General features: G+C 33.8%; 1 protein-coding gene across 1 annotated transcript in view; it reads right to left on the reverse strand.

Moving 5' to 3' along the window:
- Positions 1 to 14,252: 14,252 nt before the first annotated feature.
- The window catches only part of LOC106470824 (transcription factor CP2-like), a 43,655-nt gene continuing 38,812 nt past the window's right edge, over positions 14,253 to 19,095 (reverse strand). Inside the window, exons 15-17 of the mRNA XM_013931395.2 lie at positions 18,209 to 18,367; positions 17,357 to 17,408; positions 14,253 to 17,075 (exon numbers count right to left, since the gene is read on the reverse strand). Of these exons, the coding sequence (XP_013786849.2) occupies positions 17,026 to 17,075; positions 17,357 to 17,408; positions 18,209 to 18,367 (261 nt within the window). The 3' untranslated portion in view covers positions 14,253 to 17,025. The remainder of the gene's footprint in view (positions 17,076 to 17,356; positions 17,409 to 18,208; positions 18,368 to 19,095) is intronic.

The following is a 19,095-nucleotide window of genomic DNA, read 5'->3' on the forward strand; positions in this document are numbered from 1 at the left end:
ATAAACCGGTTTTATCTAAGAAAGGACTTGTGTCGCTAAAGTTTCGTCGGAACGAATTTACGGAAAATTAACTAACGAACGGAGACGTAACACTATGTTACTTCAAGGGTAGTAATTCAATACTCTAAGCTTTATTGTACCTCAAGTCTAGTAACTTCATTCTATAAACCTATCTTACCTCGAGACTGATAAATTACCCTCTAAGCCTTATTGTACCTCAAGCGTAGTAACTTCATGCTATAAACCTATCTTACCTCGAGACTGATAAATCAACCCTCTAAGCCTTATTGTACCTCAAGCTTCACACTATAAATATATCTTATCTCGAAGGTAGTAAGTCCACACTAAAATTTATAAACCTATCTTAACTCTAGACTGGCAAGTCTACACTATGTTACCTCGAGGACATTAGGTGCACACTCTAAGCCTTATCCATAACTGGAGGACAGTAATTTCAAACTGTAAACCTGTCTTACCACGAGGATGTAGCGTGTACAGTTTAGGTTTTATCATACCTCGAGGGAGTTAACTTCTCTTTATATAAGCTGATCTTACCTCGAGAGTGTTACGTGCCCAGTCTAAACCTTCAAGTCGATCTTGTCGAAGTATCAACCTCTTCTAGAAAGTACATAATTACATTATCAGTTTCTATTATTGAATATTTTTATTAGTTAGTTTTAGACAAACTAATTCTATCGCTATGTTTGGTATAATAGGTCATAATGAAGAAACAATTGTGAAATGTGCTACACTTGCTTAGTTCACATGTAAAGTATTGGAGGACTAATCAACCTGAGATACTTTTGTAAATTAGTCCCCCAAGACTTTATCTGCTGCCCATTCACCATTCTAGCCATTGTTCATGAACAACGTGGAGTATTTTAAACTCAGTGATTCATGAACTAACAGAAGTGCTTGATATTATTTTACAGCAATGGTTTTTAATCTTGTCATATTACAAATTCCAGTTATTCTTCAGCTGTGTTTTGTAGTATATTAAGTAATCCAGTTCTTGCTAATTTTATACAATGGTCAACTATACACAAACTGACTCATTTTGTAAAACAAAATCCATCAAAGTTGGTGACTAATATCTAATTAATGACTTCGTGATATAATTATTTTGAGGTTGAGTAATGAATGAAAATTTTAGGAATTAAGAGAAATAAGCACATAACATTTCTAAGCAGCTTAACTGAAATAAAATATGTGAAGTCAAAACCACCTAGAATTTCTTCTGTTATAAAACTCAACAGCTTAGCTTGTGTGAAGTCAAAGCCGAACAGGCTTTTTACTTATATAACTAATTTTTAGTGAGTTCCATATAAAGGAAAAATTTCATGACACTTACACATAAAATCGTCTTTAAGATTTATTTGTATTATATTTGTGGTTTGTATACAAACTTATCACATATTTCCTACCCCAAGTTGTCAATATCTCTGTGCATATTGAGTATTTTGCTCTTAATATATAAAATGGCAAAGAGCTACTAAATTCCTCTCGCCCTAGTTACTCACGAAACGTACACAGCTAGGACATCACACGTATTTTATCCTGGGAAAGACTGCTTTTTTTGTCAAGTATAATGTATGGACATAGACAGTGATATTTTCCACTGGAAAGCCAAATGATGACCCAGGGATACAAAATCCCTTATTTTGAAGTAAGAGTAAATATTGTTACGACATCGGAAGTCACGTGACGCTGGAAGCATGCGCGCTGGAGTTTCTAGAAGGATCATGACTGTTCTTGGCAACTCTAGTCTTTTCTAGGCGCCCTCTATTTTAGTATATAAGCCCGGCAACTAAAGCGGAGATATAAATTGCAGATAGACAGATATAGAGACAGATAATTGAGTCAAGTGAGTGGTAGTGACCGTAAGTAAAGTGCGTGAATCGTTGTCAATTATAGCGTGTGTTCAAGTTAAAGTGACTGTGGAAATTCTATGTATTGCAAAGTTGTATTGAGAAAGAATAAACTAGTTTTATTTAAGAAATGACATGTATCACTGAAGTTCCTCAGGAAGAATTTATACCGGAAATTACCAAACGACCAGAGATATAACAATATCAATCAGATGAATGATGCCTACACCCTTAGAAAAAAGGCACTGTTATTTTTTTTTATATATAATGCTATGTTTTTTCAGTCGTAAACAACTGTAGCTCAGCATAACTTAAACTTTTACTTTTGAACAGTTTTTGTTTTAAAAAGCTTTGACTCTTAACTGTTGAGAGCTTTTACATAAGTTATTTTAGAATTCACGTCTCTCCTCAGTAAAGGCGCCACACTCACTATTGTCTTGCCCCCCAGTGGCAGGGCTGTATGTCTGCAGATTTATGGCGCTAGAAACCGGGTTTCGATACCCGTTGTGGGCAGAGCACAGATAGTCCATTATGTCGTTTTGTGCTTAACTACAAACACTATTGTCTTGCCCCCCAGTGGCAGGGCTGTATGTCTGCAGATTTATGCCGCTAGAAACCGGGTTTCGATACCGTTGTGGGCAGAGCACAGATAGTCCATTATGTCGTTTTGTGCTTAACTACAAACACTATTGTATTTATCCTTGATTATTGTGGGAGTAAATGTTGTTTTATTTTGTGAAAGCTTGTGTGAAATCTCTTTCTCAGATTTAGTAAGAGTCAGGCATTTGCGCCACAATACGTTTTCTGGTAAACTTCTTTTATTCTGAGGTTCCTATCCAATTACTTTAAGAAAAATCTGTGAAACTGAGAATACCACACATTCATGACTGGCATTTCATTTCATCGTGTTACAATCATGACTAGCGTTTATTCTCCTTGTGTTACATGTATGACTAATGTTTTATATCTATATTATGTTAATGAATAATGTTTTTCAGTTACTTTTCTCGTGCTGTATAACTTACATTCATGACAAGTGTTTAATTTTCTTGTGCTAAAGTATAACTAGTATTTAATTTACTTGGGTTGTATAAAAAGGCTTCGCATTTTCTGTGTAGTATCTGCTATTTCAATGCTACTATTATAACCTTCATTTTTGTGATTTTTAAAGGAGCTTGTTTTGGAATAACAAGAAGACAAAACTTGATTTATTTACAAATTCTATTTATTTGATAATGTTTTAATTTATAAAGATACCAAAATAATAATATCAGCCCGAGGTTTTGTTTAAAAGAAAGACAAGTAAATCTAATCAACGCCTCACCTGAAATTTCAGAAGTTGATCTATATAAACTCCGGTCATTTCTCGAGTATTTGTAAGACATTTCTTGAATATTTTCACTATCGTGTTTTGGTCCTAAAAACACATATTTGTATTGACATTATGTTCAAAACATAAAAAAGATACTACGTTGCGAAAGTAACATGGAACTTTGAAATAATTATTTTCTTCAGTAGCAGTTTTTTTAACATTAAATAACACCATTTTTAAAAAATAATTTCAATGATCAATTTTCCTACCAGACACATTGCACATGACTTTGTTTGGCACATTGCACATGACTTTGTTTGACACATTGCACATGACTTTGTATGGCACATTGCACATGACTTTGTTTGGCAAGAAAAAGAAAAAAGATATACTTTTCTCTAGAGATTGATGTGAAAAATGTGAAAGCTACATTCGTCGAAGACGCGTACCGAATGTACACAGGTTGATATATTATTATACGCATTACAAAAGGTTATAATTGAAAACTATCCATCATTGTGTCGTAAATTAGCATGTTATATTGTTGTGGTGTAAACGCCTGTAGTAAACTAGCGAAGCGTGATTATAATTAATTACACTTATCATCAGCCATTAGTATTAGGCCTGTTACATTTTTAAAAACTAACATTCTTTATTCACTTCCTTAACGTTTTTTTCAAGAAGAAGAAGAGAATATCATAGTATTTCAACTACATTATGTCCGCTATATCTATTGCCAACGACACGTTTCACTCAGTAGAGTTCATCAGGCCGTTTGGGATAGCATAGTAGGAATTAAATGAGAAATATGGCGTTCAAAAATATACTAGGCCTAATACTAATGTCTGATGACAAATATAATTAATTGCAATCATACTTTTCCACCTTAGAAAAGGTGTTCACACCATAACAGGACCATGTATCCACCGAGGGGAATCGAACCTCTGATTTTAGCGTTGTAACTCCGAAGACTTACCGCTGTCCCACCGGTGGACTCTATAATAGGACTGATCAAAGGACTTCACATTCCAGGGTGGGAGCAGTGTTGTATGCCATGTTTTTTAAAACAAATTAGACGTTTGTATTGTTGTTGGTCAGACATAGCATTTACTCATTGGTAGATTATAGATAGCTCTTGACGAAGCTGTAATATCGAAGTATTGAGCCAATAAAGATACATCGTGGAGGCCTTCCAATGGCACAGCGGTATGTTTGCGGACCTACAACGCTAGAAACTGGGTTTCAATACCCGTGGTGGGCAGAGCACAGATAACCCTTTGTGTATCTTTGTGCTTAATTACAAACAAACATCGTGGAGATATAGGTCGTTATTGTATTTGAATTAATAGAAGAAGTAAAACACTTTCGTTATCATTAAGTGGACTTAAATTTGAAATAATTTTTTTTGGCCGAATAAACTAAAAGAACAATAGTAACAAGTACAAGAGTACTATACCATTGTAATTTCTCCTGTGCGAATGGCCTGTAAACATCGATATTTTAAATATGCATCTTTAATACTCAGCGATTTAGTCCTCATACCCTCCCCAAAGAAGAATTTTTTATTGTTCATCACAACCGTAACAAAAATACCTATGTTTCGGCACTGATTATAAACTCATGGAACAACTGAGCATCAAGAAAACAAAATTAGTTCTTACTTGAAAGGCGACTTGAAACTTTTCCGAATTCGGCCACGAGTCTTCAAAGAGATGGATAATACTGTTACTTAGCTGCCTTGAAGACTGTAAACTGGTTTTGATGCAATCTTCAAACTTAATTAAGTCTTCATGGAACCGCGATATTATCTGCTGGTTAGATAGAAACAGTTTTCATTAAAACACTGCTGCTTGTAGCAATTCCACTATAAACAGCGACTTATCGTCATAAAGGATCATGTTATAAAGAACTTCAGAAAATGAGACCAAAATGACTCAGACGTGTAACATAACCGTATTAATAACAATTACTGTAGTAATAAATGGTTTTTGTAAATAGTGTTCCGACCACTAATTATTTGTTGTATTTCAGCTGGCCTAAAGAGTTCTTGATTGAGCGAAATGTGTTATTGGCAATGGAAATGACGAATACAGGGTGGTTTTATATATTCTTCTATTTCTTGAAAATCCCCGAGGGACTAGAAAAAGAATGCAGTGTTTAAAAATATAATAGGCCTAAAGTAATGTTTTATGGCAAATATAATAGATTTCCCAAACTCCCCACCTCGAATAATTCAACGCCATCTATCGCACTACGATCGATTCACGAAGCTAACGTGCTGTCAGAGATTGGCGAAATATAAACGCTGAATTATTTGTGTTACAATCTCCCATTGTTTTAAAAATGCTTAGGCTCAAGTTTACATGGAAATACTTAAAATGTGAACCTCGTGACCCTACATTAGACGGCGGTTGACTTTTAATATAAGGAATTAAAATGGCCCGGCATGGCCAGGTGGTTAGGGCGCTCGACTCGCAATCTGAGTGTTCGAATCTTAGTCCCACCAAACATGCTCGCCCTTTCAGCCGTGGGGGCGTTATAAGGTGACGGTCAATCCCACTATTAGTTGGTAAAAGAGTAACCCAAGAGTTGGCGGTGGGTGGTGATGACTAGCTGCCTTCCCTCTAGTCTTACACTGCTAAATTACAGACAGCTAGCGCAGATAGCCCTCGTGTAGCTTTGCGCGAAATTCAAAAAACAAACAAGGAATTAAAAATCGTGTTAATTATTACCATTTGAGATTTCAGATAAAATTTGTTCTAGCCTAATGTTAGGAAAATATATTAACGTTTCTCGGAGGAGATTACCAGTTTTCAGATTTTATGCCGTATTTACGAGGTGACTATGGCGCTGTAATAAATAATCAACAATTTTTAGCGCGCTTAAAAATAAAACAAAATAACATTTTTTACCCTATTTAAGAAGAAAACATGTGATTGGTGGAAAGTGTGCTTAAATATCAATTTTTATTATAAGCTAGTCATGAGTAGCGGTCTAGGTCAAAACGAGCTAGGCAACGACTTAAGGCCCACCAGTACCAGGGGATACCAACAAAGAGGCCAACCTGAGTTCGCGCTAGCCGATCGCTAAGTTGACATGATAATCACTTCTGCTACCACGTAGTGTAAGCATTATTAACAAAATTACATATATTAGGTCGTCAAAAAATTAATGTCACGTTTTGGAACACTTTCATTACCCCCCTCCAAAAAAAAAAAACAAAACAACGTACATTACGTATAATAGTTAAAAGAACCACCTAAACTATAGTCTAATCCCTTATAGTGATAGCACACGACAAGACACACATTTGGCATGTAATGCTGTTTGAATACAAGAAGTGAAACAACGCCTCTGTAGCCACCAAGAACATCATAGAAGTTTATGGAAATGTTTTGAACGTTCGTAAGTGTCAACGATGTTTCAGCAAATTTCGTTCAGGTGACTTTAGCTTTAAAAACTGTGATGACAGGGGCCGATATGTTGTAATTGATATTGATGCTATGAAAACGCTTGTTGAGTCTAACCCAAGGCAACACACTCGTGAAATGGTCTCTCATGAAACAATACGTAAACATCTAAGGAATATGAGAAACTCCATAAAGAAGATGTTTGGGTGCTTCATGATCTCTCTGATGATAATCGTTTCCAACGTATGAACGTTACTTCGTCTCTTCTGGCGCGTGAACCATTTTTGGGCAGAATTGTCACCGATGATGAAAAAATGGATTCTCTATACAAATGTTAAACGCCAAAAACAATGGCTCAGTCCTAGACAAAAACCACTTCTGACCCCAAAACCTGGACTCCATCCGCAGAGGAGTAATTCATTTCGAACTCCTCAATCCAAAGCGAACTGCCAATGCAAAGATCTATAGTCAGCAACTGGAACGTTTAAATCAAGCTCTTCATCAGAAATACTCATCAATCGGAAAATGTGTTATTCTTCTTCACGACAATGCATGTCCACGTGTGGCACGTTTGACACAACACAAGATTATGGAATTGGGTTGGAAGTTCTCCCCCACCCACCATATACTCCAGATATGGCACCATCAGATTACCATCTTTTTCGTTCGCTGCAACACCATCTTAATGGGAAAACGTATGCAAATGTGGAAGGTGTTACAGAGGACATCGACTTGTTTTTTGCTTCAAAGCCAAGTGATTTCTTTAATCAGGGCATTAACAACCTGATTATAAGGTAGAAAAGCATCATCGATAAGAATGGATACTATTTCGTTTACAAAATGTTTTGTTTGAGATACGAGTTGTTCGGGTTTTATGATCTAAAAAAAGCGACAATTTCTTGACGACCTAATACATGGACCCATCTGGAATTCCTGCCCAAAATCTCCTTGACCAGTCACTGGGTGTTTTAAACTTGAACAGCTAAACGGCCTTGTCCGAGAACCCCGTGGTTTAAGCTTCTGACTGAGGTTCTAGATGGGTGAGTCATCCAGTTACCAGCATCCACCTTCTATACAACTATTTTGTTTACAGAATAATAGGTTTTGTAGCTAAAATTATAATGTTCGAATAACTGAAAGTGTTGAGCGTGTACAGTCATATCTCGACTCGAATCTTGGACCTTGTGTGGTGCAGCCTGGTACGCAAACCTTTTGGTTAGACTTGGCCTTATACATGTTTGATTTCTTACAACTCTGTATCACTATTCATGATGATTTGAAAGTAAATTTCCTCCAGCGCTGGTAGATCTGTTGGACTTTTGATTATTTTATAAGCCTATCTATTTTGCTATCAAGCAATAAAAGTAGTTCAATATTAAAGAAAATATAGGTATGTAATATACTATCTTTGTTCTAAAACATAATTGAATAACAGGGTTAACTTACAAGTTGTTTGTTAAAAGTGTGTTGATAGTCTTCAAACGGAAATTTTCTCTGAAGATTTTTTTTTGTTTCTTTGTTTATTGTAAGTGACATCGTGATCTGCGAGAGAAACTAACATATGAATTAAAGAACGTTTTGTTGGTTGCTATGTCTTGTTGTACACAAGGAAAAGTGTGTGACACAGCAGTGGTAAAGTTGAGTATTGTTTATTATGTAGATCTCTACACATTGTTGTATGAGAACAAAGTGTGACGTAACAGTGACAAAATAGGTTACTGTTAATGTAAGAGTCAATGAAAACACATTCTAAGTAAAACAACAGAATGCCCATCTTTTATAGTTAAAGTTTTTTAATTTTTTGACCAAGACAAAGAAACCAATCAAATCCAATTAAACTAAACATTTTTATATCTGTAAAATTTTCAATAAACCAGTTTCGCAAAGCCGTAAATGACCTGGAAAATCAGGTCAATTTTTATATAATGCAGTAAAAACTTAAAACAAATAAGACATTCCATGTGTATGCCGACAAGTTTAACTTACCAATATTGTTACTATTATATTCTTTGTAAGATGGAGTTCTGAAAATTTCGGGATTTCAAGTATTTCTTGCTAAGCAATAATGATACATGACCGGTTATTTTACGATATAAAACAATGTCCTTAAAATCAACTCGTTATGCAATAATGATACATGACCTAAAAAAACATGGACATTGTTTTATATCGTAAAATAACCGGTCATGTATCATTATTGCATAACGAGTTGATTTTAAGGACATTGTTTTATATCCTTAAAATCAACTCGTTATGCAATAATGATACATGACCATGTTTTTTAGGATAGAAATAACTGCGTTTAAACTCGACTTAAACAGGACAAGATGGAAAACTACTCGTCTGAAGCGTTTCTTCTCTTGTCTATGATGATTAAATGATATTGAGAAATCTATATAATCTAATATCCATAAAGAAGACAGTAATATTTCAGATGAACTTGGGTAACGCCTCTCTACAACAGGACCTTTATCTTAGACGCTAGGTAACAAAAGGACCTTTATGTTAGACCTTAGGTAACAATAGGACCTAGGTTTTGTGATTATTTTATTTTACCTTGTACCTTAAGTTTACTCTTGAATAACCAACATCACCTCACCTGAAGTTTACCATTGAATAACCAATACACCAACTTCACCTCACCTGAAGTTTACCATTGAATAACCAATACATCAACTTCACCTTCACCTTAAGTTTACCATTGAATAACCAATACACCAACTTCACCTTCAGTTTACCATTGAATAACCAATACACCAACTTCACCTTCACCTTAAGTTTACCATTGAACAACCAATACACCAACTTCACCTTCACCTTAAGTTTACTATTGAATAACCAACTTCACCTTCACATTAAGTTTACCATTGAATAACCAATACACCAACTTCACCTTAAGTTTACCCTTGAATAACCAACTTCACCTCACCTGAAGTTTACCATTGAATAACCAATACACCAACTTCACCTTCACCTTAAGATTACCATTGAATAACCAATACACCAACTTCACCTTCACCTTAAGTTTACCATTGAACAACCAATACACCAACTTCACCTTCACCTTAAGTTTACCATTGAATAACCAATACACCAACTTCACCTTCACATTAAGTTTACCATTGAATAACCAATACACCAACTTCACCTTCACCTTAAGTTTACCCTTGAATAACCAACTTCACCTCAACTGAAGTTTACCATTGAATAACCAATACACCAACTTCACCTTCACCTTAAGTTTACCATTGAATAACCAATACACCAACTTCACCTTCACCTTCACGTTAAGTTTACCCTTGAATAACCAACTTCACCTTCACCTTAAGTTTACCCTTGAATAACCAACTTCACCTCACCTGAAGTTTATCCTTGAATAACCAATACACCAACTTCACCTTCACCTTAAGTTTACCATTGAATAACCAGTACACCAACTTCACCCTTGAATAACCAATACACCAACTTCACCTTCACCTTAAGTTTACCCTTGAATAACCAACTTCACCTCACCTGAAGTTTATCCTTGAATAACCAATACACCAACTTCACATTAAGTTTACCCTTGAATAACCAATACACAACTTCACCTTCACCTTAAGTTTACCCTTGAATAACCAACTTCACCTTCACCTGAAGTTTATCCTTGAATAACCAATACGTCAACTTCACCTTCACATGAAGTTTATCCTTGAATAAACAATACACCAACTTCACCTTCACCTTAAGTTTACCATTGAATAACCAATACACCAACTTCACCTTAAGTTTACCCTTGAATAACCAACTTCACCTCTCCTGTAGTTTATCCTTGAATAACCAACTTCACCTCACCTGAAGTTTACCATTGAATAACCAATACACCAACTTCACCTTCACCTTAAATTTACCCTTGAATAACCAACTTCACCTGAAGTTTATCCTTGAATAACCAATAAACCAACTTCACCTTCTAGATGTAATGTCCAACATTATCTATTTGAACTTTGATTCTGTACTATAAAACCCAGAGGGTTATGTACCATAAAATTGTAAAAACTGTACAGCCATAACCATAAGAATTTTACTGACTTATCAATAACCCCACATGATTTTAGAAAAAGCAATGAAATCTGAACATGTCCATCCATAAAAACAAACATATGGGTGATATGTTTAGTTTACCCGACATGTATAACTATATGATGGGTGATATGTTTAGTTTACCGTACATGTATAACTATATTATGGGTGATATGTTTAGTTTACCCTACATGTATAACTATATTATGGGTGATATGTTTAGTTTACCCTACATTTATAACTATATTATGGGTGATATGTTTAGTTTACCCTACATGTATAACTATATTATGGGTGATATGTTTAGTTTATACTACATGTATAACTATATTATGGGTGATATGTTTAGTTTACACTACATCCATAACTATATTATGGGTGATATGTTTAGTTTACTCTACATCCATAACTATATTATGGGTGATATGTTTAGTTTACCCTTACATGTATAACTATATTATGGGTGATATGTTTAGTTTACCCGACATGTATAACTATATTATGGGTGATATGTTTAGTTTATACTACATGTATAACTATATTATGGGTGATATGTTTAGTTTACACTAAATGTATAACTATATTATGGGTGATATGTTTAGTTTATACTATATCTATAACTATATTACAGGTGATATGTTTAGTTTATACTACATGTATAACTATATTATGGGCGATATGTTTAGTTTACACTACATCCATAACTATATTATACACGTAATATAAACTAAACATATCACCCATAACTATATTATGGGTGATATGTTTAGTTTACACTAAATGTATAACTATATTATGGGTGATATGTTTAGTTTACTCTACGTCCATAATATATTAGCAATAGAGGTCATAAGTTTGTCAAAGAAAGATCTAAACATTTGGATATTTGACACACCAGGATCTAAAACTATTTTTGTGAATTATGCTTTTGAATATCTGCCCCCTGGTGGCTTAGTGGTAAATTTAGATGCCCTTTTTATAATTGCAAACCTGCTTGACAAGTCGGTGGATAACACACAATTTTGTTTAGTAATCAACTGACAAAAACATTTACAGTGGGGAGGCCTGTAAGTTGTGAACGTATAAATGAACTGCAACAAAAGAAGATCCTAAAAACCAGTCAACAACATACCCATAGTAACACACAAAATCATGCCTTTAGGAAAAAATCCTGTATAAAACCCAATGGTTACAGATAAGCACTAAAAAAAACATTACAAGTTTAATTGTTCAAGTACATAATTATACTACAGTGTAATTAAAAATGTGTATTTTAACCAAAATTGTGTTCTACATAATATTGATTACTTGAGCAGATTTTTGCAGTTTTATGTCTATTGTAATAAAGAAATTTATTTCACTTTATCGTATCTACTAAAAAAAAGGATATCACATCTGTACAAAGTGGACATACGTTTATGATATCATGACTATAGGAATGATCCTACTGGCTTATTACTGATATATATATATAGGGACTGGGATTACAAATACCAATTATCTTATTGTAAACACATAGTTTTAATAATAGTCTCTAGCCCATTCTCTTGTATTTACAAATAGTTTTGTTCCTATTATTCTGTTTAATTTTGTTATGTTACCTAAGTGATTGTTGTTGTGCATGTGATCAATTGTGTCTGACGTAGGCTTCAGATCGAAATGTAACACCCATTAAAAACATTTTTTTAAGGGTGAGAGAGTGCCGAGTGAGTTTTTGGAAAAATTGTAAAGGTCATCTAATGACCCTCCACCCTGACTCCGTAAACCGACGATACTCAAACCAGTCGCTCTTATTTTCATCATTCTTCCTCCAGTGATGATGACAATGAACCCAATCTCTCCATACATCCAAGACCTCCCTTCAGTCATCTCCTGACCAACATCAGAATCCAGTGGTGATTGTAAATCCTGCTGAACTGTCCTTCCTTCTCATGTTGTTAAAATCTTCCAAGACTCGAGCACTGGCCAGGTGGAATTTTTAGTGGCTAGACAGATTTTAATCCTAAATTACTGCCCAAACTTTGCTTTGCTAGATAGCACAGTGACGCAGTCCGTGTGTTTTCATAAATATATGGATCTCTGTTAGCTATTGTAAATACAGTTACTTTGTACAAGTAAGTTGATTCTTTACAGTGGTACTTGTAGGACACATTTATAAACAATGCTAACTGCACTACACTAAAAGTGTTTAGTGTAGTGCAGTTAGCGTTGTTTATAAATGTGTCCTACAAGTACCACAATGTTTAGTGTAATGCAGTTAGCGTTATTTATAAATGTGTCCTACAAGTACCACAATGTTTACTGTAGTGCAGTTAGCATTGTTTATAAATGTGTCCTACAAGTACCACAATGTTTAGTGTAGTGCAGTTAACATTGTTTATAAATGTGTCCTACAAGTACCACAATGTTTAGTGTAGTGCAGTTAGCGTTGTTTATAAATGTGTCCTACAAGTACCACAATGTTTAGTGTAGTGCAGTTAGTATTGTTTATAAATGTGTCTTACAAGTACCACAATGTATAGTGCTGTGCAGTTAGCAGTGTTTATAAATGTGTCCTTCAATGTTTAGTGTAGTGCAGTTAGCATTGTTTATAAATGTGTTCTACAAGTATCACAATGTTTAGTGTAGTGCAGTTAGCATTGTTTATAAATGTGTCCTACAAGTATCACAATGTTTAGTGTAGTGCAGTTAGCATTGTTTATAAATGTGTCCTTCAATGTTTAGTGTAGTGCAGTTAGCATTGTTTATAAATGTGTCCTACAAGTATCACAATGGTTAGTGTAGTGCAGTTAGCATTGTTTATAAATGTTTCCTACAAGTACCACAATGTTTAGGCTTCCAGAAACATTAGAAGAGGTAACAGCATAACTTGTGATTGTCTGTGTGGACTGGATGTTGAATTATTTCTAATCAGTTAATTTAAGAGAACCCACCAACAAAAAAAACAATGTTACAACACTTTCATAATGCAATATTATATTTTGCATACACATCCAAACGTGTTGGTCATTTTAAAATTAGTTTTTGGGAAATCTATTACCATTTACACTTTCAATTCATACTTTCTTCTGAGGTATTTATGTTGTAATAAAAATATTCAATGTATATAATCCCGTGAAAGGTTTTACTCCACACTGTTATTTTAAAATACATATAATTAACATGAAATATTTTATTAATTCAACTTATTTCACCACTTTTTCCTGAAAGTTGTGATTTTGTGAGCTTGTACAGTAAATTCCTTTTGAGAAATGATGATAAAAACTCCATGCTTGAACAACTTGTACCAAAATGTTTTTTAGTTAAAAAATTGAGAGATATTACAAGTTAATGTTGCACAAAATATAAATTATATAATTAATGATATTTTTTTCTATACAACTGATGAAGTCAGTTGCTTCGACCATAAGATCAGATCTTGTGAGATTTCAAGTTAACAGATAAAAAAGGATTTTTTAAGTTACTGTTTAATTCATTACACAGCTGTTCACATTTCTGTGAAACCTAACAAAATTCCTAGGTCTGATATAAAAATCTTAATTAATTCCATTATTTGAATATATCAAAATCATGAATACACCATGCTCAATACCTCAGAAATAACATAAAACTAATTTTTTATTTTGTCAAAATACAGCACATTTCAGCTGAAACCAATAAAAACATTTCTTGTGTAAAACAATAACAAATTATTATGATAATATTTAATAACACAATTGAAAAACACAAGAACTCTCTTTGTTAACCACAGAGTACACAAGCCACAGTTATCTACTACATGCTGCAACATGAAAAATGTAGGTCAGATCCAGAGTTTATACAACCAGCAACCAACAAACACTTCCAAGTTCAAATGTGGACTTTTTCGAAACTGGTATAAAAAATGATTCCAAAGTTATTAATTATGAAGTAGTAAACATACTGAAATTTTTCACAATATAAATTAGTAGAATTTGCCTAAAACTTTACAAAAGAAGTCTGGACCCATGAAGAAAAATACATTTATTATTCAAATTCCATGCCATTAACATATCAATTCCTGGTATACTGTGACATCAGGGTATTTCCTTTCCTGAAATATGTACAACTGACATTGGAAATGAGTTGAAAGAAAATAATTACTATTTTCCCTATGGGTCCAGATTTCTGGGGCACCCTGTATTAACTATATGGGTCCAGACTTCTAGGACATCTTGTATTTTCCCTATGGATCTAGACTTCGGGGACATCCTGTATTTTTCAAGATTATTAAAACCTAAATTTGAATACTTCCCTCTTACCAACATAATAATCATTTACACAATTGGTCCCATACAGAACTGTTAACAGTTGACAGGTAACTACAGAACTGTTAACAGTTGACAGGTAACTACAGAACTGTTAACAGTTGACAGGTAACTACAGAAATGTTAACACTTGACACATAACTACAGAACTGTTAACAATTGACACATAACTATAGAACTGTTGACAGTTGACAGTTAACTACAGAACTTTTGACAGTTGACAGGTAACTACAGAACTGTTAACAGTTGACAGGTAACTACAGAACTGTTAACAGTTGACAGGTAACTACAGAAATGTTAACACTTGACACATAACTACAGAACTGTTAACAATTGACACATAACTATAGAACTGTTGACAGTTGACAGTTAACTACAGAACTTTTAACAGTTGACAGTTAACTACAGAACTTTTAACAGTTGACACATAACTACAGAACTGTTAACAATTGACACATAACTATAGAACTGTTGACAGTTAACTACAGAGCTGTTAACAGTTGACACAGAATTATAGAACTGTTGACAGTTAACTACAGAACTGTTAACAGTTGACTACAGAACTGTTAACAGTTGACATGTAATTACAGAACTGTTAACAGTTGCCATGTAATTACAGAACTGTTACCAGTTGCCATGTAATTACAGAACTGTTACCAGTTGCCATGTAACTACAGAACTGTCAACAGTTGACATGTAATTACAGAACTGTTAACAGTTGCCATGTAATTACAGAACTGTTAACAGTTGCCATGTAATTACAGAACTGTTAACAGTTGACATGTAACTACAGAACTGTCAACAGTTGACATGTAACAATAGAACTGTTAACAACTGCCTTGTAATTACAGAACTGTTAACAACTGCCATGTAATTACAGAACTGTCAACAGTTGACATGTAACAATAGAACTGTTAACAGTTGCCATGTAATTACAGAACTGTTAACAACTGCCATGTAATTACAGAACTGTTAGCAGCAGCCATGTAACTACAGAACTGTTACCAGTTGCCATGTAATTACAGAACTGTTACCAGCAGCCATGTAACTACAGAACTGTTAACAACTGCCATGTAATTACAGAACTGTTAGCAGCAGCCATGTAACTACAGAACTGTTAACAGTTGCCATGTAATTACAGAACTGTTACCAGCAACCATGTAACTACAAAACTGATACCAGCAGCCATGTAACTACAGAATTGTTAATAGCTGTCATGTAATTATGTCAACACATAATAATTAGCTCCTTTTGGATGCACTATTACCAGTTTTCATGCTGTAGCCATTAGTTACAGGTTATATTACATTATTGTCACTTCAAGAGTTAGACATATTACTAAGTTTTCAGTTTTCATGCTGTAGCCATTAGTTACAGGTTATATAACATTATTGTCACTTCTAGAGTTAGACATATTACTAAGTTTTCAGTTTTCATGCTGTAGCCATTAGTTACAGGTTATATTACATTATTGTCACTTCTAGAGTTAGACATATTACTAAGTTTTCAGTTTTCATGCTGTAGCCATTAGTTACAGGTTATATTACATTATTGTCACTTCTAGAGTTAGACATATTACTAAGTTTTCAGTTTTCATGCTGTAGCCATTAGTTAACTTATATTAGATTACCAGGTTTTAAAGATAAAAAGCTGCCAAAATAACAATTTCCCAATCTCTTTATATAAGAACTGGTTATCATTTAGAAAAAGATGTGGATCACAGTTTGCTGGTGTATTGTCCATAAAATCATTTGCTTAAAAATGTTTTTCACTGAATTCCAGGTCACATTATCCCAACTGCCTAATATCTGGTTTAATATACCTTAATATTACACACAGGCACTCACCTCACCACATTGTAGTCTTGGTGGTGAAAACTTTATGACAAAAATTACAACCAAGTAAAGAGTCAAGCTTTCCACACATCTATACAACTAACAATACTCTTTGACTGTTAATATCATACAGACAATAAATCACACAGAATGATAAACAATGAATATTTACAATATACAAAATTGTGATATTCTATGACAATATGAAAACGTTTTGTAAAACAATAATTCCATTCTGAAAGTTGAGTCGTTCTATGGTGAGTATGGCTTCAAAAACACCTGGAACACTTCATTGGTTTGGTCTGTTGTGAAAACAATGAAAGTAACTAAGTATACGAGAATTATTTCAAATGAATACATAAAACACACATCTATGTTTGTACTGTTTTGTCTGAAAAACAAACAGAAATAAGCTTTTAAAGTTAAAGCAATAAAGAAAAGTCTAAAGAGGAGCAGCTGGTTTCTATAAAGAAGTAATAGTATTGATTTCATGGAACCAAACATCATATGGAATGCTACACAAACTAGATACACCACAGTTAAAAACTAACATTTCTAGACAAGAACAAAAAAACAATTTTACCTAGAGTTTGACTGATGACAAACATTGCTTCATCCTGCATGTTTTCGATTACCTAGAGAATAAAGAATAGACTCTTCTTACAGTATGGCAAACACTTGAGGCAGGTTTTGTTGTGAACTGTCAGCAACAAAGACAAGGTAGCATTAGTCCACAAAAAAACCTCCCTCTGAGAGTTTTATGTAATACACTTTTTTAAGATACTATTTATAATTTAAATGTGTAGAGAATTAAGATGTTTTCAGTTCCTTAGAATGATCAATACATAGGTGAAAACAGTACAGAAACTTCAGGGTGTCTATAATACATAGGTGCCTAGAAACCTTGTATATTATATAGCTGTGCATGATGCCTCGAGCATGGAAAGTGACAAGTTAATGGTTAATAAACATATCAACATTCAGAATTGTAGAAGTAAAGGCGTGCTTAGAAAATGACATGAAATAAACTGAAATATTATGAAGAATAGAACTTTTAATATAGAAAACCCCCTTTTACTGCCACTGTACAGTATTATACCAAATCTGAACAGACAAAAATTCAACAATCCATCATAATGGCCATTGGATATTGTAAAATATAAGTTTGACATTGTTTTTCATAAATTAATGAAATAAAACCAATACATAACACACTTATATACTATACCATTACACAGAATGTCTGTCAATATTAATAAAACTTACACCAAAAGATAGTATAAAATCTTGAAATTTCCATTATAATTTTATTTTGGAGAAAATGTGTGGAGGTATATTTACTCCGAACATCCAGGTTGGAAAGGGTTAACATAAGTAACAGGATGTTTATAAAGATGACCGTATAGCTATGAAAGTAAGATAGAAGCTGGCTCACCTCGTCTGTCACTAAAACTTTGATACCAGATGGTCCACAAACACACAGTGAAATATGAGTCTGAAGAGGCAGAGAAAAGATGTTGCTCAGTTGTAATACTAAATTCTTTACTGTCAAGCTTTCCAGAAAAACAGCTCGAAACACTAGAAAAGAAATTAGAAACAATATAACAACATTTTGGGACAACATGGGACCTATTGGTCCATCTCGGCTATTTCATCTTCTAAACTAAACTAAAACTATTAATAAATAAATTTAAAAAAATCTTAAAGGCAGCCTTTATCATTCATATATTTATCAAGCCTTCTGTTAAACTCACTTAAATTTACAGCTTCTACAACATCAGAAGACAACCCTTTCCAAAGGCCAACAACCTTGTTAGAAAAAAACTGTCTTAGTTGAAGATTACTTCTACCCTGCCAAATTTTATGTGTTCCATAGTTCTACTATTTTCACTATTAATTAACACTACCATTCCCTTCAATCTTAAACACCTCAATCAGATCCCTTCTAACTCTTCTTTTTTCAAGAGAAAACAATTTGAGAGATTTTAACCTTTCCTTGTATGACAACCCCCTCCATCCCAGGTACCATTCTAGTAACCGTTCTCTGAACCCTTTCAAAAAATTCAATGTCTTTTCTAAGCCTAAGACTTAACTCAGTACTTTAAATGTGACCTATATAATGAAATTATATCCTCTTTAGACTTCTATTCAATATTTCTGTAGATACAACCTAAAATCCTACTCGCCTTACCACTAGCAACAGCACACTGTTTGAATGGCTTTAGAGACTGATCAACTGTTACATCAAGATACCTTTCTTTCATGACACTGTTAAGGTTATTCTCATCCAAATTATACTTATAATTCAAATTATGATAACCC

Source organism: Limulus polyphemus, unplaced genomic scaffold (assembly GCF_000517525.1).
Source record: "Limulus polyphemus unplaced genomic scaffold, Limulus_polyphemus-2.1.2 Scaffold4238, whole genome shotgun sequence".
Lineage (NCBI taxonomy): Eukaryota > Metazoa > Arthropoda > Merostomata > Xiphosura > Limulidae > Limulus > Limulus polyphemus.